This window comes from Octopus bimaculoides, chromosome 28 (genome assembly GCF_046866305.1).
Source record: "Octopus bimaculoides isolate indiv1 chromosome 28, ASM4686630v1, whole genome shotgun sequence".
In the NCBI taxonomy this organism is placed as follows: Eukaryota; Metazoa; Mollusca; class Cephalopoda; order Octopoda; family Octopodidae; genus Octopus; species Octopus bimaculoides.
The window spans coordinates 11,637,084-11,663,747 of record NC_142955.1 but is presented as its reverse complement, the minus strand read 5'-3'; the positions used below and the strand labels follow the sequence as shown (position 1 = coordinate 11,663,747).

Genomic DNA, 26,664 nt, shown 5'->3' with positions numbered 1-26,664 from the left:
GCTGCACCCAGTTCCATAGTCTGTCTTGGCTTGGTTTCTACAGCTGGTTGCCCTTCCTAATGCCAACCACTCCACAAAGTATGTGCTTTTTATGTGGCACCATCACCAGTGCTTTTTACATGGCACCTTGGTTTGAGGAACTAAATTCTGTTGTGAGCAGGTCTTCTCAAGTACAACAATGCACCACATGTCAGTCCTCTATCATCTCCTTTGTAAAGAGAGACTGCATAAACCAGTGGGTATGATCTCAATTAGACATGCCCATGAGAAAAAGCTTTGGGAAAAAAAAACAGCCCTTCAAACTTAGCCATATTACCAACAATGTTTTCCCAACTATGGCTGAGCTGATGTTTAGGTATACAGAAATGAGCTCATATAGTGGTGGGGACGAGTGATTAGAATACATTTTAACTTGCCTGGTAACAAACAGTCAAATAGACAGCAGTATCTTTTCAGCTCACAAGTAATAAGGGCAACTTAGTTTCCCTCTTAATCTTTTCTGAAATCCCTACAAAAAGCATTTTATTTGAATTCCAATTCCGACTATTGTTGCAATACTCTCAACAAATCCAGGATCAGTTAATTAAGAATATCACTACTGTGCTTGCATTTTTCCTGCAAGTTCACTCTTTTAATAGCTAATGCCTTTCTACAGACAGAAAAACTGTTTTATTACAACAAAACCCCCCAAAATATTAAAACTGAAAGAGATGAAGCTACAGTAGAAAAATAAATTTTATAAATTGACAAAAACTAAATTATATAAAAAAAAATCCAGCGAAGAAACTGAGACAAAGAAGCGAAATGCCAATAAAGCAGTTGGAGGTAAATTAACGATGCTGTAAAAAGCACCATCCGAACGTGGTCGATGCCAGGTCCGCCTGACTGGCTCCTGTGCCAGTGGTACATAAAAAGCACCAACCAATTGTGACCAATGCCAGTACCCCCTGACTGGCTCCTGTGCCGGTAGCACGTAAAAGCACCCGCTACACTCTTGGAGTGGTTGGCGTTAGGAAGGGCATCCAGCTGTAGAAACTCTGCCAGACCAGATTGGAGCCTGGTGCAGCTGCTGACTCTCCAGATCTCAGTAAAATTGTCCAACCCATGCCAGCATGGAAAATGGACGTTAATCGATGATGATGATGATGAATCAGAAAGCTGTAGTGTAAATCTGAGTTGACCAGTTTGAGGCAAAAGAGATCTGATCACATATTCTTGAGAAACAGCTGAAGCACAGCACAAATCTCCTTGTAGATGAAGCCCAAGATGTACTCAACGAATGACAAACTAAGCATCAGGTGGCCAACTGGGTGATGTCTTGGAGTTTGTCATGTAGACTCTTCCAGATTTACCAAAGATAAATTTAACACCCAATTCCATTTGATCAAATTCTAATATATCTCTTCAGAGTTCTAAATACAATAGTTGTATTTATTAATAATTGTGCTGCATGCCAAAATCAAAATAAGTTTCTTTTGTCAGAGATAATTAGGCTGAGTTTTAGTTAATTTTCGGATGCTCTTTCTGAGTATGATGTCTGTTTTGCTCCATCATATCTAGATTTTGATCTTTAAGATACCTCTTTAGACTGGAACTCCAAATTGCCCAGGCAAATCAAAATCAAGCTTATTCATTGCTGCTGTTGAAACAGTGACATCATATGGCAATGAAACATGGACACTGACAAGAAATTATTAAACCGGATAAATGGATGCTACACAAGGATGCTACAAATGGCAGCAACATATGAAAAACAAATGCCTTTATGGAGACCTTTCATGAATAGAGTAACTATACAGAAGTGAATATAAATAACTACAGTGGAAAATACTATTTCTTCATCCTAACTTTTATGTGCAGAATAACAATTCTAAACTGAAATATTGAGTCCAAGTTAATACAGTTCTATATTTAAGAGATGAGGAATTATGTGCATTATTTACATTCGACATGTAAATAATGAGTCCAAGTTATTTGAAAACTTGGATTCAAATCAGAGCTGGATTAAGATCTATAGAAGCCCTAAGCACTTAAAAGATTTTGGTGCCCTCAGGCATATGTAAATGGTTCAAAATGTAAACAAAAATAATTCAAAATGTAAACAATGATAAGCCATAAAACAAATTTTTATTTTTCAAAATGAAACAAAATTCAGAGTAAGATGGAAAATAATGTTTTTTATTGTACGCTTCCACTTTATTTATATTTGAAAAGTTTTCTCCTTCGTCTTTTTTTTTGTTTTTGCAATTGCAAAGTGTTTGAAGATATCGTTAAAATTAATTTTACACAAAACTTCTGCTTCTATACTTAGGGTTAGAGGTAACGCATTACGAGTACTATTTTAGTAAGTTTAAAGTGATTTCTTTGCCATAAACCATTTTAAATTCCGCTGAGGTCGATTTTGCCTTTCATCCTTTCAGGGTTGATAAATTAAGTATCCCTTACATACTGGGGTTGATCTTATTGACTGCCCCCCCCCCCCAACTCCCCCAAAATTTCGGGCCTTGTGGCTTGAGTAGAAAAAAAAAAAGAAATAAAATAAAATAAACCATTTTCATTTCTGTGGTACCCCCATCCCTTGATGCCCTGAGCATGTATTGTGTTGTCTGGAAAGTTCGTGCCGATTTATAGTAGCTTACCCTTTGACTTATTTGCCATGAAACCACCTCAATTCTGGGAAGAGGGTATTTTCAAGTTAAAAGAAAGATGGAGATGCATTGTGCAACAAAATGGTTCATATTTGGTTGATTAAAAATGTAATGGCAAGTATTTATTGACCTTTTTCTTTCCTTTAAAAACGGCACGAACTTCCGGACAACCCAATACTTATTTTGCCTAATGGGTTAATCTAGTGCTGATTCAAGTGCTACATGTGATAGTAAGATGCTTACAGGTTTAATGAACAGAGATAATTCGAAATCTTTTGATGTTACAAGTCAGACATTGATACTAATTCAATTCTCCACTACATTATCTGAAATCAGTGATTAAACAATAACATAACAAATCAACAAGCTTATATTAACGATTGTAATATATATTCATGTATATTCTTTTGCTTTAGCTATTCTGCCCACTTGTAGTTATTATACTAGTGAGCTTTCTTATTATCGTGCGCAGGGAAAACAGTTATAGAATTGATTTTCTTCTTGCAAGTGGTTGCATGAGCACAACTAAAGATAACTGATCAATGAACTTTATGAATCTTGCAGGAGTGGCTATGTGGTAAGTAGCTTGCTTACCAACCACATGGTTCTGGGTTCAGTCCCACTGCATGGCACCTTGGGCAAGTGTGTTCTACTATAGCGTCAGGCTGACCAAAGCCTGTGAGTGGATTTGGTAGACAAAAACTGAAAGAAGCCCATCGTGTGTGTGTGTGTTTGACAACTGATGCTGGTATGTTTATGTCCCCGTAATTTAGCAGTTCAGCAAAAGAGAATAAGTAGAATAAGTACCAGGCTTACAAAGAATAAGTCCTGGGGTCAATTTGTTTGACTAAAGGTGGTGCTTGAGTATGGCTACAGTCAAATGACTGAAACAATTAAAAGAATATATGAAATTTCAATTCTTAGGTATGTTGAAAATAAGCTCATACTATAGAAAGACAAAATGGAATAAGTAGAACAAGAGGAGACACGTGAGACAGAGTCACTGAAGAGGTCACAGAATGTGTGATGTAAGAACTTTAAGAAACTAAAATAATAATTATTCTTTCTACTATAGGCACAAGGCCTGTAATTTTGGGGGAGGGTGCTAGTTGATTACATCAACCTCCAAAAGGATGAAAGGTAAAGTCAACCTTGGCGAAATTTGAACTCTGAATGCTTCTTTCGAGTGTTGGGCCTCACGGAGGCAATGACCAAGACCACAGTGCACAAATGTCACTTGGCACACTGCCTCATGCAGGCCAATGCTAGCTCTCACTGCACACACAACCATGTTGTAATGCCATCTGTTGGTGTGCTACAGTACTAGTCCAGGAACTATCTGATACCACCTCATAATGTCAACAAATTCAAAACAGTGAGTGAAACCATTTTTTATAACTATGGACCCCTTTTATTCCTATTTTACTTTACTGAACCCTAATAAACATTTGATGTTTAAAAAGATCCCGTAACATTTTTGTAATTTAATATTATTAGGAAGTGTAAGGCGACAAGCTGTCAGAAACGTTAGCACGCCGGGCGAAATGCTTAGCGGTATTTTGTCTGTCTTGACGTTCTAAGTTCAAATTCCGCCAAGGTCGACTTTGCCTTTCCTCCTTTCAGGGTCGATAAATTAAGTACCAGTTGTGTACTGGGGTTGATCTAATCAACTGGCCCCCTCCCCAAAAAATTTCAGGCCTTGTGCCCAGAGTAGAAAAGAATATTATTAGGAATCGTATAATAAAATTTGTTAAAATATTTTGCGTATTGGGGAAATATAACCAATTTATTGCACATAAATTTTAACAGCAAAATCTTATGTGGACCCCAGTTGAGAACTACTGGTTTAACCCTTTAGTATTTAAACCAGGATCATATCTGGCCCAAATATTCTACTTGTTTTATGTTGAAAATGGCCAGATACAACCTCTTTCACCAAGTCCACAATGTCATTCTAAAAATAAACAATCACATCTTCAAGATCTCAAAGCTACAAGATAATACATAATTAATTTTAAAAAATGTGAATAAATAAGCATTAGATTTGACAGAAAAATTTGAATGCTAAAGGGTTAATGATCAAGTCTGTGAATTCTGTAGTTTATGGTTGTGTCAGTTAAAGTTTTGGTTACACATATATAAAATATTGGGTGACTATTTTAAGAGTGAACCAATTTTATATCATTTTCGGGTTGCTGAGAATATACTCAAAAGACATTATGTGATGGTTGTAAATTAGTGCCATTGTCATACAAGCAGGGTTGTTTGTTAACCAGACTTCTGTGAAAAATATATCAGGCCATGGGAAAATATTACCTTGCTCAAAAGTAAGTGAGGTTTGGCAACAGGAAGGATATTCAGGTATAGTAGATCTGCCTCAACTAATTCCATTTTAACCCATGCAATCAAGGAATAGTGAACATTTAAAAATAGTGATGATGAGATGATACAGTTACTGCCTTGTATGACTACCTACATGTGTAGTTAAGTTACTTTTTTGAGAGAATGACTTACCACAGATGTCACAGTGATATGGTTTCTCTCCTGTATGAATACGTTTGTGTATAGTCAGAGTATTTCCATGAGAAAATGATTTGCCACAGATAACACAATGATATGGTTTCTCTCCTGTATGAATACGTTTGTGTTTCGTTAACTCACTTGCCTGAGAGAATGATTTACCACAGATATCACAGTGATATGGTTTTTCACCTGTATGAATACGTTTGTGTATAATTAAGTCACTACTTACAGAAAATGACTTATCACAGATATCACAGTGATATGGCTTCTCTCCTGTATGAATACGTCTGTGCTTACTTAAGTCACTGCTTCCAGAGCATGTTTTACCACAGATATTACAATGATATGGTTTCTCTCCTGTATGAATGCGTTTGTGTCTGGAAAAGTTACTACTTCCAGAGAATGATTTACCACAAATGTCACAATGATATGGTTTCTCTCCCGTGTGAATGTGTTTATGTGTCGTTAATTCACAACTTCGAGAAAATGACTTACAACAGATATCACAGCAATATGGCTTCTCCCCTGTATGAATACGTTTATGTATAGTTAAGGTATTTCCATGAGAGAATGATTTACCACAGATATCACAGTGAAATTGTTTCTCTCCTGTATGAATACGTTTGTGAGTTGTTAAATGATGGTTTAGAGAGAATGATGTGCCACAGATATCACAGTAATATGGTTTCTCTCCTGTATGAATACGTTTGTGGGTAGTGAGAGTACCTCTTTGAGAGAATGATCTGCCACAGATATCACAATAGTACAATGTTTTTTCTTTCTCTTTCAATGCAACATCAGAAAAATCATTCTTTTCAGACTCTGATTTAAATTTAGCCTTGTTCTCCCATATTTCATTTTCCATAACTTTTTTTTTCTTCACCACAATACAAAAATGTTTCACTTCTTAACAAAAAATTTTTTCTGCTATATTTCCAACAACTATGATCTTTGTTGATATCTGAAGACGTTAGAAAACATTCTTTGCAAATTTCTCAAAGCTTAACTACATAGAATGCAAATTAACTGGTAAACATTTCAGATAGTGAAGAAAACTTGCTATCAAACTCTGGTTAAAAGAAAAATTTCACTGTATATTCTGATGAAGTCAACAGGAAAATTTATAAGCTTCTCTCTTTGTCATAAAAGTTGATAAATATTGATGATGTATCTCATGTATACAATTCTTTGCCATCGATGTCACTTGGTATTCTGAAATATAACAGAGAAACAATAGTGTAACATACAGAGGATAGTTACAAGGTAGAAATGCAATTGTGGAAATTTTACTACATTTCTCAAGAAATGAACAGTCGAAATAAACATTTACCTGGACAATTATCCTTATGCAATGTATCTTATGTTTATGATGCGTATAGATTAAAAAAGAGCATATGTGTGTGTCAGGCAAAGTGAAATCATAGCCGTAGCCAGTGCTGGGGATATGTAAAAGGCACTTATGCTGGTGATTCACAAAAGGCACCAGTGGCAGTGACACAAAAGAGGCACCTGTGCCATTGACACGTAAGAGGCACCCATGTCAGTGAGATGTGAAAGGCACTTGTGCCAATGACATGTAGAAGACACCTGTGCCATTGACACGTAAAAGGCACCCATGCTAATGACACATACAAGACACTCATGCTGGTGGCATGTAAAATGCACCCACATAAGGGGCACCTGTGCCAGTGATACATAAGGGGTATCTGTGGCATTGACACATAAAAGGCACCCATGCAGGTGACATGTAAAAGGCACCTGTGCCAGTGACATATGAAATCCACCTGTGCCAGTAACATGTAAAAAGCACCTGTGCTGGTGACACATACAAGACACTCATGCCAGTGACATGTGAATGCACCTGTGCCGGTGACACATAAGAGGCACCTTTGCCAGTGACATGTGAAAGGGACCCATGCTGGTGGCACATAAAAGGCACTCATGCAGATGACAAGTGAAAGGCACCTGTGCCGGTGACATATAAAAGGCACCTGTGCTAGTGACACGCAAAAGGAAAACTGTACACTCTGTGGGATGGTTGGCGTTAGGAAGGGCATCCAGCCATAGAAACCAAGCCAAAATCAGACTGGAACCCAGTGCAACTCTCCAGCTTACCAGTTCCATTCAAACTGTCTTACACATGCTGGCATAGAAAACATGCTACATGATGATGATGATGACGTGTGTGTGTGTGAATAATAACTATGTAGTACACATGTTTCAAAACTGAACAATGTTGATACCATGAAACATTAAATTGTTTCATAACTACTTCTTCCATTCCTTTCATTCACAATGGCCCAGTGGTTTGGGCAGCAGACTTGCGGTCATAGGATCGTGGTTTCGATTCCCAGACAGGGTATTGTGAGTGTTTATTGAGCGAAAACACCTAAACCTCCACGAGGCTCCGGCAGAGGATGGTGGCAAACCCTGCTGTACTCTTTCACAACTTTCTCTCACTCTTACTTCCTGTTTCTGTTGTGCCTGTAATTCAAAGGGTCAGCCTTGTCACACTCTGTGTCACACTGAATATCCCCGAGAATTACATTAAGGGTACACATGTCTGTGGAGTGCTCAGCCACTTGCATGTTAATTTCACGAGCAGGCTGTTCTGTTGATCGGATCAACTGGAATCCTCAACGTTGTAAGCGATGGAGTGCCAACAACAACATTGAAAAGTATAAGTTGCTTTTGGAGAGGAGTTGTATAACTTCTGTCATCTTATCAGAATTAGTTTCTAATTCTAATATGGGATGAAGTGTATTTGATACACGGATTAATATATTTTATTGATTGACTATCGTTTCCTTTGTGTTTTCTATACGACAGCCTGCATATGCTAGAGACTAACCAACAGTTTTACTATGATGAATTGGATCTTACTACTATTTTATATATAGGTGCAGGAGTGGTTGTGTGGTAAGTAACTTGCTTACCAGCCACATGGTCCCAGGTTCAGTCCCACAGCATGGCACCTTGGGCAAGTGTCTTCTATTATAGACTCGGGCTGACCAAAGCCTTGTGAATGGATTTTTTTTTTTTGAAAAATTGAAATTTTATAAACAATTTTTTTTACAATCATAATCTCTGTATTTGAAATTTTTAAATTTTTTCTTCTTTGGTAATTTGTATTAAAATTTTAAAAACGTGTTTCTAGCATGTCAGGTTTTCTGTTTAGATACTTCTTGCATCTGATATTTTTTAATTCTATGTATGCGTGAAACATTAGTAAAGAAAACACTTTAATTTCACTTCTTGTCATAGGGCGGAGGGGAGGGTGTTTATTTATTTATTTATTTTTCAGACTCATAATCTCCGTTTTTCTCTACGTATTTCGCCAATTTAAAAAAAAAATTTTTTTTAAGTGAAAATTTAAGAAATTGGGTGGGGAGAGGTTTAAATTTTGAAATGCAGATTTTTTGGCAAATTCGGAGGCACTATCATGCTATTAGCTGTCAGAAGTGAAAGTGCTCACTGCTAGTGAAGTATCTGTTTGTCTGTCTGCCTGTCTGTTGCTGGCCTGTCGATTCTTTGGCTACTGACAGCTAATACCATGACTGGCCGGAGCGAGCTATATGTCTGTCTGTCTGTCTGTCTCTCTCTCTATCTATCTATTACTCGAAAGTTCGCGCGTCCGCGCTAGCTAGTCGTGAGTAGAAAACACAAATTTAATATAAAAAACATATTTCCTGAAATTGCAAATTATTTAAAATATAAAAATATAATTTTCAACAGAGAGAATTTATCAAAATAGAAAACAAATGAAGTTTGAAGTTTAAAAATAATAGGATCGACCACTCACGACTAGCTAGCGCGAACTTTCGAGTAATAGATAGATAGATAGAGAGACAGACAGACAGACATATAGCTCGCTCCGGCCAGTCATGGTATTAGCTGTCAGTAGCCAAAGAATCGACAGGCCAGCAACAGACAGATACTTCACTAGCAGTGAGCACTTTCACTTCTGACAGCTAATAGCATGATAGTGCCAATTCGGAATCTCCGCCCTCGATATAGTGTGTTCCTGTAAAAAAGAAAAAAAAAATCCCAAAGGGGATGCGGTCTATGATCTTTACCTCTGCCGTCAATTTAACTGAATATTATTTCATGCAATTTAGTATATGAACAAAAGCTAAAATAAACCAGATTGTCAATCATTTGTTTTCATAAATTTGTATTTTGTACGGTTAAGCCCGGTATTCCCATAAAATGTGTTTATGACATCTGGGTAATATTCAAATCAACATGACCACAGGCCAGTTTCTGTACAAACAAGTTTGTATTTAAATAAAAAGATTGTCAATATGTCGAGCTGGCAGAAACGTTAGCGTGTTAGAAAAACACTGATCGGTATGTTTTGTAGTTGTCTATATTTATGTACGTTTTGAGTTCAATTGCCACCAGAGTCAACTTAGTTTTTATCACTTTTGAGGTCGATAAATTAGAGTACCAGTCATGCACGGTTGTCGATGTAATTGACTACATCTTAGCCACCAAAATTTCTGGCTAAGGGCCAAAAATTGAAACGATTAAAAAGGGGATGAAAAACAGATATAGCTTTTCGAAATCTGCTTCACGATAGGAAGAGCATTGAAGAATCAGAATGCGATGTCGCTGCGAACGTTTGGTTACCAGAAGCTAGTTATTCTTGAGGTAACTTTACATGCCTTTTTTTTCTTGAGTTCAAATCCCAATAGGATGTTTGTTCTTATTCATGTTTACTCAGACACTCAAAAAGGACGTGACATTAGATTTGTGTTCTAAATTACAGTATATACTCAAGTAAAATTCAATCTTATGTAATCTGGGCAAAATGAATAGGAGTTACGGCGATCTTATATCGCCGGAGTGGCTTTAAACCACATGTAACATGAAAACTGGGTTTTCAAAACTGATCAATATTTCATTTTGGAAGGATATTATCCTGTACACAGGACGAAGTAGCGTATTTTTCTAAATATTTTTTTTAATGCATTTCACTTGTACATAATTACTCCATCCTCAAAGGGTTCGCATAATTTTATTATTAGCAGACATTATTACAAATGTTAAAGTGAATCTTCGTCAACTTACCGTTTTCACACGTAAATAAGTGAATCAGTGCCCGATGACATCACAGAATTGTGGAAGTTGTTCCCCTTTATATGATATATTTCCTCAACTATCCGACAGATTCCTCTACTGACTGACTGAATTCTTCGTTTTATTTCCATTCATAATTCACTCCACTATTTTCTTTATCCCCATTTTACACACTTGTAAGCTATTTCAACAATATTCTATGTCGTAATTATATATTATATATACAATAAATGTCAGTTGTTCGGGTTTAATTGTTGGAAATTGTGTTGAGATTTTCATTGACTTCGTGGACTTCAGCCTGTAAGTTGCAATATAAATATTTATTCAATATTTTGCGTCACTCAGAGCGTATATACAACTAAATTACCTAGTATGACTTAGTATAGGATGACAGAAAAATGTGATTTGTGTGGGCCAGCTACATTTTCAATATTTACAGAATTATTGTAGCACACACATACATCATCATTATCGCTATCATTCTTTAACGTTCGTTTTTCCTGCTGGCATGGGTTGGACGGTTTGCCCAGCGCTGGCAAGCAGAGGAGCTGCACCAGGTTCCAGTCTGATTTGACTTGGTTTCTATAGCTGGATACCTTTCCTAATGCCAACCACTTTACAGCGTGTACTGAGTGCTTTTAACATGGTACCAACACAAGCGCTTTTATATGGCACCAACACGAGTGCTTTTACCGTGGCACTGGTACAGGGCTCTTACAGGTCAGTCCTCTTCATCAGAGGGAGTAACACTTCTGTTGTGAGGAACTGGTTTTCTTGAGTATAGCAAGGCACCAGATATCTTGGTTCTATGTCAACTCCTCTGTAAGGTTCAGTGTCCTTAGGTCATCCTTCAGTACTTTGTCCCATGTTTTCCTGGGTTTCCCTCTTCCACAAGTTCCATTCACATTGAATGATTGGCACTTCTTTATGGAGTTGTTGACATCCATCTGCATTACATGACCAAATCAGTGCAGTCTCTTGCATGCTGTATTTAATTCTTCTTATGTCTAACTTTTCTCTGAGCACTCTAGCACTTTGCTACACATGTACACAAACATGGCACATCTAGCAAAGCATACTAGCTTCATTCCTCTCTAGCCTTCACATGTCCTCTGCATTAAGGGCCCACGTCTCACTACTCTGTAGAATTGGTGTTCATATGAATGCATTATACAGTCTTCCTTTCACTTGGAGAGAGAGAGAGAAAAACTTTTGGTCACCAATAGAGATAAGAGCTCTCTGAATTTTCTCCATCCTATTCTTATTCCAGCAATTACACTTTCCATGCATCTGCTTCCACTGCTAATTAGGTCCCCTAGGGAACAGAAATTATCCACTACATCGGAAGATCCTTCGGGACATTTAAGAAAATCAATTTACCACACATCTGTAGTTTTATGGCTACATTTCCTCCATGAGGCCCAAAGCTCAAAAAGTGCTTTTTACATACCACCAGCACAGGTGCTAGTTACATGACATCAGTATCAGGCACATTGCCTCTGTGAGGCCCAACACTCAAAAGGTGCTGGTTACAGGACAGCAAAGTACATATTAAATGACAGTTATGATGTTAAGTAATTTTTGAGTGAACAAAGGTATTACAAACTCCTCAGATGTACACCCAGTAGACTTTGTAAAGTGAGTGGTGTTAGCAATGACATCCAGCAATAGTAACTTTAACCTGCCTTAAACCACCTCTGGCTCTGTAGTACAAATGTCTTGTTTTCAAAAGTTCTGAATTAAAATTTTCCGCCAAACCTTAATCACAATTTATGTTCCTAACACTAGCTTAATGACAACTAAGTTATTTTACTAAATTCTTTGATAGATTTAAAATTAATTGAAACGCAGAGCATCTCAACAGAAATATAGTAACAAAAGGGTTAAGGCCTTAAGCCTTTTGTTACCATATTTCCCTTTTCAGCTGAGCAATCCTAAGCTTGTAGGCTTGTGGGTGCTGGTGCTACATAAAAAGCACCTGTGTCGATGCTGCGTAAAAGCACCCAGTAGTACACTCTGTAAATCATTTTGTAAAGATGCCCAGACAGTGAAGAAGAGAAGTGTTACAAATATTCCCTATTCAGAAGAAATATTTCATAATTGACCATAAATGTATATATAAACAGAGTTCTCTATAGCATTTTCTTCAAGTCTTTAAAAGACTATAAATATTGGTGAGGTATATAAATCTTTCATGTCAATGTCATCTGATATTCTGAAATAATAAAGGAACAGCAGCATAAGGCATTAATCCTCATGATCACCACCATCATCATCATCATCATAAACATGGTGATGATGATGATCATCATCATTACCACCACCACCACCATCATCATTATCATCATCATCATCATTTAGCGTCCTTTTTCCATACTGTCATGGGTTGTCCAGTTTGACAGAAGCTGGCATGCTGAAGTGCTGCATCAGGCTCCATAGTCTGTTCTGTCACATGTAATGCTTATTTATTCACATTATTTTGAATTAATCATGCATTATCTTGAAGCTTTGAGATTTTGATGAGATAACTGTTAATATTTGGAATGATATTTTAGGGTTGGTGTGAGAGGCCAGATCTGGCCATTTTGAACATAAAACAGGTAGAATATTTTGGCTGGATATGGCCAGTTTAAATGCTAAAGGGTTAATTAATCGAACATGGTTGACATAAACACTTTCCTTCTCTTTACACACATAGAGGAATATATGCACACACACACACACATAAACAGAGAAAGTGAAAAGGAGGGAGAAAAGAGAGGAAGAAAGATATAGTGGGAGAGAAGGAGGGAGAGAGAGAGGAGGAAAGATATAGTGGGAAAGAAGTAAGGAGAGAGAGAGGAAGAAAGATATAAGGGGAGAGAGAGAAAGAAAGATATGGAGAGAATGAAAGAAACATTAAAACGTCTGAGTCAAATAAGTCAGTATTGAATCATCATCCTCATTTAATGACTGTTTTCCATGCTGGCATGAGTTGGACAGTTCAACAAGAGCTGGCAAGTCAGTGGACTGCACCAGGCTCTACTCTCTGCTTTGGCATGATTGCTATGGATGGATAACCCCTCCTAATGCCAAACCCTTTATAGTGTGTATTGGATGTGTTTTATGTGACACTGGTAACCATGGGGTCACCAAGTAACTTGCAAGACAATACCCCTTTACTAAGGGTGTGGGGGGAAAGTAGCTTTGAAGGATAATTATAAGAGTTTTGCAATAGAGAAATAGAGAAGAAATATGACTCCCTCAGGTGGAGAAGGAAGAGGAAAATAAGATAGTAAAGATGTGATGGGTAGGTAGCAGTTATGGGGGTAGATGGTAGTGCTAGATATGGCACTGGCATTGCTATTTTGTGGCAGCACTGACACAAGAATTGCAGACCCATTAGAAAAATTGCTGGAATTAAGAAGCTTGCATTTGCAGCCCCATGATTTTGGATTCAACACCAATGTGTGGCATCTTGGACAAGGATCTTTTATGACAGCCCTGGATTGACCAATGCCTTGTGTGTAGGTGAAGTCGACTGAGACTGTGTGGAAGCCCATCATATATGTGACTGTGTTTGTTTGTGTGTGTGTGTGTGTGTGTATGGATATGCATGCAGACGTGTCTGTTTGTCCGCCAACTGCTTGACAACTGATGTTGGTTTGTTTATGTCCCTGTAACTTAGTTGTTCAGCAAAAGAGTACCAGACTCAGAAGTAAGTACTAGGCTCAATTCATTCATCTAAACCATTGATTCTCAACTGGGGTCCATATGGCCCTTGGGAATCCATATAAGATTTTATAGTTAAAATTTATATGCAATAAATTGATTATACTTCGAAGCAAAACTTAAAATATTTTAACCACTTTTTTTACTCAGTTCCTAATAATATTTAGTTATAAAGCTATAATATGATATTTTTAAACATCAAATGGCTTGGAGGGTCCATCTGAGTAAAATAAGAATCAAAGGGGTTTATAGGTAAAAAAAAAATCGTATTTGTCTTTGGTTCCATAACATGAAGTAACAATAATACTTAAAATTAGAACTCACTGGCAGGAAAAAAACAGAGTAGGAAATTAATGCAATACCGAAATTAAGGGCTAAATGGATGCTACTGGGGTTAAATAATATCGTCTTGACTTGACTTAAAAGATTTCATGCAATTGAGGACATTTTAGACTCTATTACAAATTGTGGGGGGTTAAATGGGTGTTTTGCTGTTTTGAAAAGAGTTAGCTTCTTGGTTAATTGAAACATAACGGCTATTTTACTCGGTAGTGGAGGATTTTTGATTTATCATGTATTGGATGCAACTTAGGGAACGAATTAGTGCGAATGTTGGTGTTTCTGAATGTATTAAATTATATGAGGGACTTTCCACCTATGTCACCGGTATCATTAAAGCTGGAGAAAATTGTCGCTGACACCGCTTACTGAATATGTTTATAATTAAGTCCAGTTAAACTAATTGCATCATGTGTAGTAATTATCTCATGTTGAGGAGAACGTTAATGATTCTGGATAACATAATGTATCCTACACATTTCAGGGTCTATGTTCCATCCCCTTCATGATTAAACATTTCATTTCATCACAAACTACGTAACATCGTTAATTGGTTGGTCCCTATTTTACAGAACAGGGGAAATGAGTTTTAATCAACAACTAAAAATGAGGGAATAACTTGCCTCCTTTTCTTGACTTTTTGTGTTGCTTTCAAATCTAAAACATATACCATCACAACACATTATCTACGTTTCTACTATCCATGGTAAACAATGGTTAATTTATCGAGGGCATGCGCTTATGTTTGGCACCTACATATAAATATACACATTTTCTTTCAATGACATCGCTGTAACACCATAACTTTTTCTCCACCCACCCCCTTTGTTAACAGGAAAAGAATTCTTTTTTGCTAAGAACAATATGCATGTGCCTCGTCGAGAGGACCCAATGAGCAAAAAACTTTCTCCTGGTAAGTAGAAAATATACTATGCTACGTATTTCCCACACATACAAAAAGATACTTTATGATATCTAAAACAAGAAACTGAATTAAGTTATATACACAGACATTTCTCAGTTTTTTAAGAATTCCTCGGTAATTAATATGGAAGACGTTAATTATTTGGAGAGTTCCAACAAAACTGCTTTTACTAACATAGATATAGTTACTCAAACGTGCAGTGATGAGAAACCTTTACAAAGTGCAGCATTAATTGCGGTGACGGGAAATATTCTTGAATATTGTGAGATTTGTACAAAAACATTCCCTTCAGAAGATGAATTCTTGACACACAAAGAAACACACAATAAGGAAAAACCTCTCCACTATAAAATAAGCGAGAAATCTCTTCTTTGTAACAGTGAGTTAGTAAAACACAAACGAAAACACGGTGGAAAAAAATCTTATCATTGTGGAATTTGTGGCAAACTTTTCACTCAAAACTCTCATCTTGTAACCCATATACGTATTCACACTGGAGAAAAACCGTATCACTGTGAAATATGTGGGAAATCTTTCGCTTCTAACAGTAATTTAACATGTCATAAAAGAATACACACTGGCGAAAAACCGTATCACTGTGAGATATGTGGGGAGTCATTCCCTGATAACTATAATCTTGGAGTTCACATACGAATACACACTGGTGAAAAACCGTATCATTGTGAAACTTGTGGAAAATCATTTGCTTCTAACTGTGACTTAGCAAAGCACAAAAGGATACACACTGGAGAAAAACCCTTCTGTTGTGAAGTGTGTGGCAAATCATTCTCTAATAGTTCGAATCTTCGTGTCCACAAACGTAGCCACACTGGTGAGAAACCATATTGTTGTGAAACGTGTGGGAAATCGTTTGTCTCTAACAGTGATTTAAACAGGCACAAAAGAATACATACTGGAGAAAAACCATTTCATTGTGAAATATGCGGGAAATCATTTATTAGTAATGGTCATTTAAAATCACACAAAAGAATACACACTGGTGAGAAATCGTATCACTGTGAAATATGTGGGAAGTCTTTTGTTAATAATTCCAATCTTGTAGTTCATGTACGAAGCCACTCCGGAGAAAAGCCCTACCACTGTGAAATATGTGGGGAATCGTTTGTTTATAACAGTTACTTAAAAAACCACAAACAAATACACAGCCTTCTGTCTGTGAAAAACGAGAAAGTCTTCTCTTGAAAATCTAAATTTATTGCTCCTGGGAAATATTTTGAAAAATGGTAGCATCTTTTGCCACTATAATGGCTGTTCTATACAGAACTATGTTACTACATTTTAACCCCGAGAAAACGTGTTTTCCAGTTGGTTAACAAGACACAACCTGTGTCTGATATATTATGAGTAAGGGAGCGAATCACTCTCCTCCAGCTTGGTAAAACTAGTAGAGCATGGTTTCTGGGTCTTTACCCATCATCAATATTGGATACTTGCCTGCTAGAGATGGTAGTCAATCATCCCTACTCACAATATTTTGAGAAACATTCTCTATGAATTCTCATCTTGTAGTAGAGTCAACCAAAGACTTACGAGTGGATTTGGTAAATGGAAACTGAAAGAAGACCGTGTATATAATAATATACACATACAGTAACCCCTTGCAATATCGTGGTTCACTTATTGTGGTTTATTATTTAAGATTACATTGATTCCTCCATGGTGGTGGTGTTTTGCATTTATAATAAAATAAATATATACAAATTATTAAAATATTTAAAAGAATATACAGTACAGTACTATTTCTACTTTGCAGATTTTCACCTGTCTCAGTGGGTTTTGGAACATAACACCTGCGATAGTCAAGGGATTACTGTATATATATATATATATATATATATATACCTCTGTTATCTTTTACTTACTTTAGTCATTAGATTGCAGCCTTGCTTGGGCACCACCATGAAGAATTTTTAGTCGAATGAATTGTGCCCAGTACCTTGTGTTTTTAAAGCCTGGTACCTTATTCTATCGGTTTCTTTTGCAAAACCACTAAGTTTCAGTGATGTAGTGAGAAGGGAACACAAAGACACACACACATATATAGATATGCGTAAACGATGACCTTCTTTCAGTTTCCGTCCACCATATTCACTCACAAGTCTTTGGTCAGTCCAAGTCTAAAGAAGAAGACCACACAGCCGCATCTGCACCTATATATATATATATATATGTATATATATATATATGCTTTTGGTGCAAATGGTTTTGTTAAGCAGTGTCGGATTTTACAATTCTGCAAATCATAATAACGGTATTCTTTTATAAGCTGAAAGCTTACACCGATCACCATGCAAATGACTAAGAAAAATAGTCTAATAATGGGACATACAAGCCCTTGACAGAAAAAAGTAGGCTTTCCTGTATGCATGGGACTTGAACCCACATACCTTTGTTAAAGCGACTGTGTTACCGATTACACCAGCGAGTCGTGTTAACAAAGGGATGTGGGTTCAAGTCTCACACGTACGGGAAAGCCTACTTTCTTTTGTCGAGGGCTTATATGCCCCATTATTAGACTATTTTCCTTAGTCATTTGCACAGTGATTGCTATAAGCTTTAAGCTTATAAAAAATACCATTATATATATGTATATCATCATCGTATATATATATATATATATATATAAACATGATCTTCTCGATGTCCATGGATGCTATGGACTGCACTGTAATCATCCCAGGAATACTGACTGTGATTTTCAGAAACATGATTTGTAGGAACATGTAGTGATGCATTAAAATATTTATAAAGTTCATCCAAGGATTATTATTGTTATTACTATATATATATATAGTGTATGTGTGTAGAAGGGGTTATAATCCAAGTTGTGTCTTTGTAAAGTACATTTATATGTTCACAGTAATCAAATGTGTGGATATAGATATGTTTTATTTTAAATGAGACATACATAGCATTTGAGATTTCTGGTGAATCCTGTTCACAGAGTAGTTGTATATCAAAACAAAAGACTGGTAAAAATGGCTATACTTTTAATTAAAAATATACCAAATTTCCCAGTCTTTTGCTTTGAAATACATGTGTGTGTGTCTTTGTCTTGACATCACATGATAGTTGTAAATGAGTATCACTGTTATACAAGCAGTTTCATTCTGCAAGAACATGTCTGGCTATGGGGGAAATATTACCTTGCTTGAAAAACGGTTGAAAAAGGATGAGGGTTGGCAAGTGGAAGTGCATCCATTCATAGAACATCTGCTTCAAATGAACACCATTTATTAACTTACACAAGCATGGAAAAGTGCATGTTAAATGATGATATGTGTTTTCTGTATATACTAGCTTAAAAACTGCACTCCGTGTGGGAATTTTGAGCTGGCTCCTGCAGAGAGCTAATGGGGGACCTGCAGCACAAAATTGAAGAGAGCAATAATAATAAAGCCTTTATTGGTATCCTGCCAATATGGTATTACTTTAAATTCAGTTTAAATGAAGGACTTGACAAGTTGTTGTTCGTTTAAAATTTGAATTTTCAACTGTTAGCATATAACAAATCCTCGTCCAGACCTCATCCTAATGCTGGATGTTCAAGAGCCAAACAAAGGGCAGATTTTCAATCCCAGGATCATCCTGATTCCAAAAAAAGGTATAATATGTCTATATAGAGCAAATGTGGATTGAGATACAAGGCTCCTGGAGGGGATGGACAGACAGAATTTTGCATCATCATCATTTAATTCATAAGTCTATGAATGTGCTCTCTTTTGACAGAAATCTTTTCACTGAAAATATTTGGGAATTATGAATACACATCATTATCATCATCATAGGTTTAACATCCAATTTCCACACTTGCATGGGTTAGAGCAGTAGTTCTCAACCATCTTTTATCTATAGCTCCCGTTGATTTCTGTTTTATTCTGGTGGGCCCCCATAACCAATTGATGTTTAACCCTTTGGTGTTCATATTACTCTGCCAAAAGTAATGCTTGTTTATTCACATTATTTTGAATTAATCATGCATTATCTTGGAGCTTTGAGATTTTGATGATGTGATCGTGTATTCTTAGGTGTGACATGTGAGATCTGACCAGTTTGAACATAAAGCACATTGAATATTTGGGCCACATATGGCCAGTTTAAATGCTAAAGGATTAAAAACTAGTTTAATAGATACTTCTTTCAAAATTCTTATTGTTTTTCACCCATTCATTTTTATTCTTTTGCTTGTTTCAGTCATTTGACTGCAGCCATACTGGTTTGCAAAAGAACTCCTTGAGGGAATTGGTTTCGGGTGGCCAGAAACATGTTGAACAATGTAAAGTGTTAGAGAAAGAAACCTCGCTGTTTCTGGCAATAAATACATCTGAAGCAGAATTTTTTCATGGACTCATAAAATACTACTGTGAATCCGCAATTTACTACCTTGCTTGCATAGACCCCAGTTGAGAGCCACTGGGTTAGATGAAAGCTGTTGAAGCACATTTTCTACCTCCAGATTCATGGACCCATAAATACTACTGTGAATCCCCAATTTACTATTTTACTTGCATGGGCCCCCCAAAATCTTATATGGACCCAGTTGAGAACCACTGGGTTAGATGAAAGTTGTTGAAGCACGTTTTCTACAGCCAGATGCCTTTCCTGTCACCAACATTCACCTGTTTCCAAGCAAGGTAACAATTTTCATAACCACACAGTCACAAGTGTGTCTATATACTGGATGAAAAGAAAAGAGATTTAAAGAAACGCTTTAGAAATGTGAAATAAAGACCCCTTCAGTCATGACTGACCATGGGATTGCACCTAGAAAGTTCCCCTCTGAGGCACAAGTCCAGGCAAGGTTTTTTATGGAAGACCAGCAGTCACCCATGCATACCAGCCTCCCCTATCCACACCACCAATATTATCCAAGTCCATCGGCACTGGCAACGATCTCGCTCGACTGTCTTTTCACGTGCCTCTGGCACAAGTGCCAAGGAGGTGACGTTGGTAACGATCAACGGCCACAAATATTCTACACAGCTCAAATTCTGCATACTTTCCAAAAACTTTTTTTCCATTTTGCAATAATACAGACACATAAGTAGTTTAGTTTTTCATCATCATCACTTAACGTCTGTGTTCCATGCTAGCATGGGTGAGATGGTACCACAAGAGCTGGCCATGCCAAAGCCTGCACTGGACTTCTGTGCTTGTTTTGTCAGGATTTTTACAGCTGGATGCCCTTCTTAAACCAACCACTCAGCAGAGTGGACTTAGTGCTTTTCATGTGGTACAAACGCAGGCAAGGTGAGTAGTGCTTTTTATGTGGCACAAGCACAGGTGAGGTCAGTTTTGGCAAGGTTTTTACAGCTGGATGCCCTTCCGAACGCCAACCACTTTACAGTGTGGACTGGGTGCTTTTAAGTGGCACCTGCACTGACAGGGTCACCAAGTAACTTGCAAGACAAAAGACGGGAAGAGGCATTGGAGGAGGTGATGATGAAAAGGTTATAGTGAGACAGATAAAGGTGTCTTGCTGAAGAGGAAGTACAAGGTTACAGAGAGAAGAAGAGAAATATAATATAAGTTATTTATTTACTTGTTTCAGTTATATGATTGTGGCCATGCTAGAGCAGTGCCTTTAGTCGAACAAATCAACCCCAGGACTTATTCTTTGTAAGCCTAGTAATTATTCTATCGGTCTCTTTTTCTGAACCGCTAAGCTACAGGTACATAAATATACCAACATCAGTTGTCAAGTGATGGTGGGGAGACAAACACGGACACACAAATACATACATATATATATATATACGACGGGCTTCTTTCAGTTTCTGTCTACCAAATCCACTCAGAGGGCTTTGGTCGGCTATAGTAGTAGACACTTGCCCAAGGTGCCATGCAGTGGGACTGAACCCAGAACCATGTGGTTGGTAAGCAAGCTACTTACCACACAGCCACTCCTGCATGTTTTTGAGTTACAAAAAATTTGTCATGATATCTAGATTTTTCTTTTGTTAAATAAAGATTCATGTAAATATTTCTGTCGCTTATGTCTTTATACACTCCCTATCTTTTTCTCTTCTATATTACTATATATGCCTATATGGTTTGTACAATGGTACATTAAGGACCTTTTTTTATTTGTTCTACCGAATACATCCATATATTGTGGCTGCGAAGACTTGTCGAGGCAAGTGAAATCGAACTAAATTCGACAACTGGCACCCGTGCCAACGTTGTCTCCTTCATTGGACACGAAACTCAGCTTGCGAAGAAAGACTTATTGGGGCAAGCGAAAGTGAAATCAGGATAGCACCTGTGCCCAGCGTCGCCTTTCTGGCACTTGTGTCCGTGACATGTGTAAGGATTTTCAAGCGAGATCGTTGCCAGTGCCCCTGGACTGGCTCTTGTGTGGGTGGCACATAAACTACACCATTTTGAGCGTGGCCGTTGCCAGTACCGCCTGACTGGCCTTAGTGTGGGTGACACATAAAAGCACCCACTACACTCTCTGAGTGGTTGGTGTTTAAGAAGGGCATCCAGCTTTAGAAACTCTGCCAGATCAGATTGGAGCCTGGTGTTGCCATCCGGTTTCACCAGTCCTCAGTCAAATCGTCCAACCCATGCTAGCATGGAAAGCGGATGTTAAATGATGATGTGTGTGTCTACCACCGTTTGACAACCAATGTTGATTTGTTTATGTCCTCATAGCTTAGCGGTTTAGCATAAGAAACTGACAGAATAAGTACCAGACTTAAAAAAAAAAAAATTACTGAGGTTGATTCACTTTCCTCAAATGTCTAAAGTGTTTCCCTAATATAAATACAGTTCAATGACTGAAAGATGTAAAAGATAAATTATCCCCTCAGTTTTATTAACTGACAATAAATGGTGTGTATAAAATGGTAGCATGTGTATGACAGTTGTTTCCAACTCCATTTCCAATCACACTTAAATCACAAATTTGTCATGAGTGCAGACTCCACTTCAGCCAACCAGAACTTTTTGTTCACATGATAGATTTTAGAATTTTCCTTCAAAGGCCTTAAAAACAGAGACTTTAAGAGCAAAACGCCAGAGGGAGATCAGATTCTGTTGAAGTGACCTCAGGTGAATTTCCTTTTTTATAGCTGTTCTCATAGTTGCATACTCAAACCAGTGTGATTCTCCTAATAGCTATTTTCACAACTCTATATCCAACCTGGAGATAAATGAAGCATTAATGCTGCTATACGTAATTGCAGCAATGTGAAAGATCAGCCTAATTATGAATTATCTGTTGAAGAACTCTGACACCTGTAAAACATGATGTTGTCCCATATAAGATTGACTTCGTCTGATTGCACGAAGCCGTGTAATAAGGTAGCAATAAATTATGTATATATATATAAGTGACATCAAGTTATTGTAATAACCAATATTACAGGCACAAGACCAGTGATTTTGAGAAAAATGGCAAGTCAGCTGGATCGGTACTTTACTTTATTGACAGCGAAAGGATGAAGGCCAAAGTGGACCTATGTTGGATTTGAACTCAGAATGTAAAGAACTAAGCACTTTGTCCGGCGCTGTATCTATAAGTTCATTGCCTTAGAATCATTCATTTAATCGAAAGCAACATTGCCGTTAAAACAGCAGAAATAATGGGTAATATTACCCTTACAAGGCGGAAAAAGTTGTCAACGAACACATTCGACGCTTCTTATAAAAACAAATGTAAGTTCGTTTATATATATACACGCGCGGTTGTTACGTTCATTTACTGTCATTTCTTAAGGTTTTCTCCGCATATTTTCCTAGATTTATAATTCGAGGAGGATTTGCTTGCTATTTCCAGCATATCGAACAAACACATCGAGGCTCCCTCATTGCTACATAATAATCATTTGATTTCATATCCAGTTTGGGTAGAACTAAAGGTATCACTCAATATGATTAAAGGTGTTTTCTGAATGTATTAAATTATATTAGCGACTTTTAACTTATGTCACCGGTATCAGTGGAGCAGGAGAAAATTGTCACAGACACCGCTTACCATGTATGTTTATAATTTGTTCAGTTAATCATTTGTAGTAATTACATTCTGTTAACGGTAGACGTTTATGTTTATGGATAAGATAGGGCAACCTACATGTTTTAGGGCTGGTGTTCCATCAGCTCCGTAATTAAACATTTCATTTCATCACAAACCATGTTACATCGTTGATTGAGTGTTTCCTTTCTTAGAAGTTCTAATCAACAACTAAAAGTAAGAGAACAATTTATCCGGTCATTCTTGACCTTTTAGATGGCTAAAGTACCCATTATCTGGATCACCATCACAACACATTATCTACTTTTCTACTCTCCATAGTAAACAATTCTGATTTATCAAGAGCGCGTACATATATTTGGTATCTACATATAAATATATACATTTTCTTTCAATTACATCGCTCTTACTCAATAACTTTACCTCCCCAACCTTTCTTAATACAAAAAAAACAATTCTGTTTTTCTAACAACAATATGCATGTGCCTCAATCAACAAAAAACTTTCCCCTGTTAAGTAGAAAATACACTATGCTACATATTTTCCACACATACAGAGACCCTATGATATCTAAAGCAAGGAACTGAACTAAGTTATATACACAGACATTTCTCAGTTTTTAAGAATTCCTCGGTAATTAATATGGAAAACGTTAATTATTTGGATAGTTCCAACATAAATACTGTTACTCAAGCATGCATCGATGAGAAACCTATGCAAAGTGAATCATTAACTAAACAAACATCAGTAATTGGAAATATTCTTGAATATTCTTGTGAGATTTGTAAGAAAAGTTTCTCTTCACAAGATGAAGTCTTGACACACAGAGAAATACACAACAGCAAAAAACTATTTCACTGTGAAATATGTGGGAAGCATTTTTCGTCTAACAGTAATTTAACAACCCACAGAAGGATACACACTGGAGAAAAACCTTTCCACTGTGAGACGTGTGGAAAGTCTTTTACTCAAAATTCGAGTCTTGTTATCCACAAACGAAGTCACACTGGGGAGAAACCCTTTTACTGTGAAATATGTGCGAAATCGTTTGTTTCTAACAGTGATTTCACAAAACACAAAAGAATCCATAATGCAGAAAAACCGTTCCACTGCGAGATATGTAGGAAATCATTCTCTGATAATACTAGTCTAACTGTTCACAAAATGATACACACTGGAGAAAGACTGTTTCATTGTGAAATATGTAGGAAATGTTTTATGAATAATTCGAGTCTTGTTATCCACTTACGGAGTCATAGTGGAGAAAGACCATTTCACTGTGAAATATGTGGAAAATCTTTTTTCAAAAACAGTGATTTAACAAAACACAAAAGAATTCACACTGGAGAAAAACCATATCATTGTAATATATGTGGGAAATCTTTCTCTGATAAATCTAATCTTTCAGGTCACAAACGTAGTCACACGAGAGAAAAACCATATCCTTGTGAAATATGTGGGAAATCGTTTGTCTCTAAAAGTGTCTTAAAAACACATTGTCGATTACACACTGGAGAAAAACCATTCCACTGTGAAATATGTGGGGAATCATTTATCACTAAAGTTCTCTTAAAATCACATGAAACAATACACACAGGAGAAAAGGTATTTTGCTGTGAAGTGTGTGGGAAATCTTTTACTAACAATTCTCATCTTTTAGTTCACAAACGTAGTCACACTGGAGAAAAACCTTATCATTGTGAAATATGTGGAAAATCATTTGTTGATAACAGTGTCTTAACGAAGCACAAAAGAATCCACACTGGAGAGAAACCTTTCCAGTGTGAAACATGTGGAAAATCGTTTCTCTCTAACAGTGATTTAACAAAACACAAAAGAATCCACACTGGAGAGAAACCATATTGCTGTGAAGTATGTGGAAAGTATTTTGTGTACAACAGTGATTTTAACAGACACAAAAGAATACACACAGGGGAGAAACCTTATCATTGTGATATATGTGGTAAGTCATTCACTGATAATTCTAATCTTGTTGGTCACAAACGTAGTCACACTGGAGAAAGTAGTTATTGTTGTGATATATGTGGGAAATCATTCTCTGTTAACTCTTGTCTTGTCATTCACAAACGTTGTCACACTGGAGAAAAGCCTTATCATTGTGAAATATGTGGTAAATCATTTGCTGATAATTCTCATCTTGTAGTTCACATACGTAGTCATACAGGAGAGAAGCCCTATCAGTGTGAAATGTGTAAGAAATCATTTGTCTCTAAAAGTGTCTTAACAATACACCATAGAACGCACACTGGAGAAAAACCATTTCACTGTGAAATATGTGGAAAATCCTTTATCACTAATGGCGTCTTAAAAACACACAAAATAATACACACTGGAGAGAAACCATTTCACTGCGAAGTGTGTGGGAAATCGTTTATCACTAACAGTCTTTTGAAAAAACACAAACAACTACACATTTGAAGGAAATTTTTTCCACTGTGAAGTATGAGAAATCCATCTCTTGTAAACCAAAATGTTTTCGATTCCTTGCAACAAATATTGAAAAATATCATGATGAAATATGTCAGAAATCCTTCTCTTTGAATTATGAGTTTGTCATCGAAAGATGTGCATTTGTTTGAGAGCAGTCCTTTCACTGAGGTATTTGAGAAATCATTTGTGTGATGGTTTGGGTGTTGGACTTGTTAGATTGTGGTTTCGATTCCTGGACTGGGCAACCTGTTGTGTTCTTGAGCAAAATGTTTCATTTCATGTTGTTCCAGTCTAGTCAGCTGGCAAAAATGAGTAATTCTACAATGGACTGACATTCCATTTCAGTGAGGAATATATACGCCATAGGAACCAGGAAAGCAGCGCTATGAATCTATATGACTCAGGAAGGAACTTTACTTTACTTACTAAACTTGTAGTTGGCAAATAAATGTAAACTGGGTTAAAAATTATACTTAGGTGAAATGTGTGGACAACCATTTTAGTGTGAACTAAGGCTACTTTTGCAAAAAAAAAAATTACCATTGTGAAATGAATTGGAAACCATTTCTGAATTCAAGTCTTGTAATTCACAAATACATCGTGGAAAATTATTAATTTTCTGTTTTCATTAAATTTTCTTATAGAGATACAATCATATTAATCATGTCTGGAAAACACAGGCCTTAAAATGTTACAGATGTAAGAATAAAGGGGAAATTATTCTATATGATAATTATGTTAGAAAAGCAAATATATACAAGAGTAAAGCATTGAGATAATTTGTTGAAAACATTATAAGTAGAAATGAAAAATAAAGAAATAAAAGATGGACTTTAAGAATCAACACAGAAAGTGAGTGTTTGATTATTTGAAAATATAAAAGGAAACAATACTTTCTTTCATCAATTACCATAATTACTTGTACATTAGTGACAGAGGTAGTATTAATACCAAGAGTTAGTTATTCCCACTTACACATGGATGTT

The 26,664-nt window shown here is 36.7% G+C and overlaps 2 protein-coding genes across 2 annotated transcripts; one reads left to right on the top strand and one right to left on the bottom strand.

Annotated features, from left to right (window-relative positions):
• Positions 1-2,108: 2,108 nt before the first annotated feature.
• LOC106878037 (uncharacterized) lies at positions 2,109-13,012 on the bottom strand. The gene is made up of 2 exons (XM_014927121.3): positions 10,245-13,012; positions 2,109-6,383 (listed from the first exon to the last, which is right to left on the bottom strand). The coding sequence occupies exon 2, from the start codon at positions 6,034-6,036 to the stop codon at positions 5,101-5,103; it is 936 nt and encodes a 311-aa protein (XP_014782607.1). The 5' UTR covers positions 6,037-6,383; positions 10,245-13,012; the 3' UTR covers positions 2,109-5,100.
• A 1,504-nt stretch (positions 13,013-14,516) lies between these two features.
• On the top strand, positions 14,517-26,286 carry LOC128251162 (uncharacterized). Its single transcript, XM_052977665.2, has 2 exons — positions 14,517-16,353; positions 24,104-26,286. The coding sequence occupies exons 1-2, from the start codon at positions 15,352-15,354 to the stop codon at positions 25,664-25,666; spliced, it is 2,565 nt and encodes an 854-aa protein (XP_052833625.2). The 5' UTR covers positions 14,517-15,351; the 3' UTR covers positions 25,667-26,286.
• The last annotated feature ends 378 nt before the right edge of the window (positions 26,287-26,664 follow it).

Bases quoted from the DNA above. Each gene is read 5' to 3' on its own strand.
- LOC106878037 (XM_014927121.3), bottom strand. From the start codon at position 6,036: ATGGAAAATGAAATATGGGAGAACAAGGCTAAATTTAAATCAGAGTCT.
- LOC128251162 (XM_052977665.2), top strand. From the start codon at position 15,352: ATGGAAGACGTTAATTATTTGGAGAGTTCCAACAAAACTGCTTTTACT. The intron at 16,354-24,103 runs GTTTATAACAGT...ATATGTGGGAAG, and splicing joins AAATATGTGGGGAATCGTTT to CATTTTTCGTCTAACAGTAA.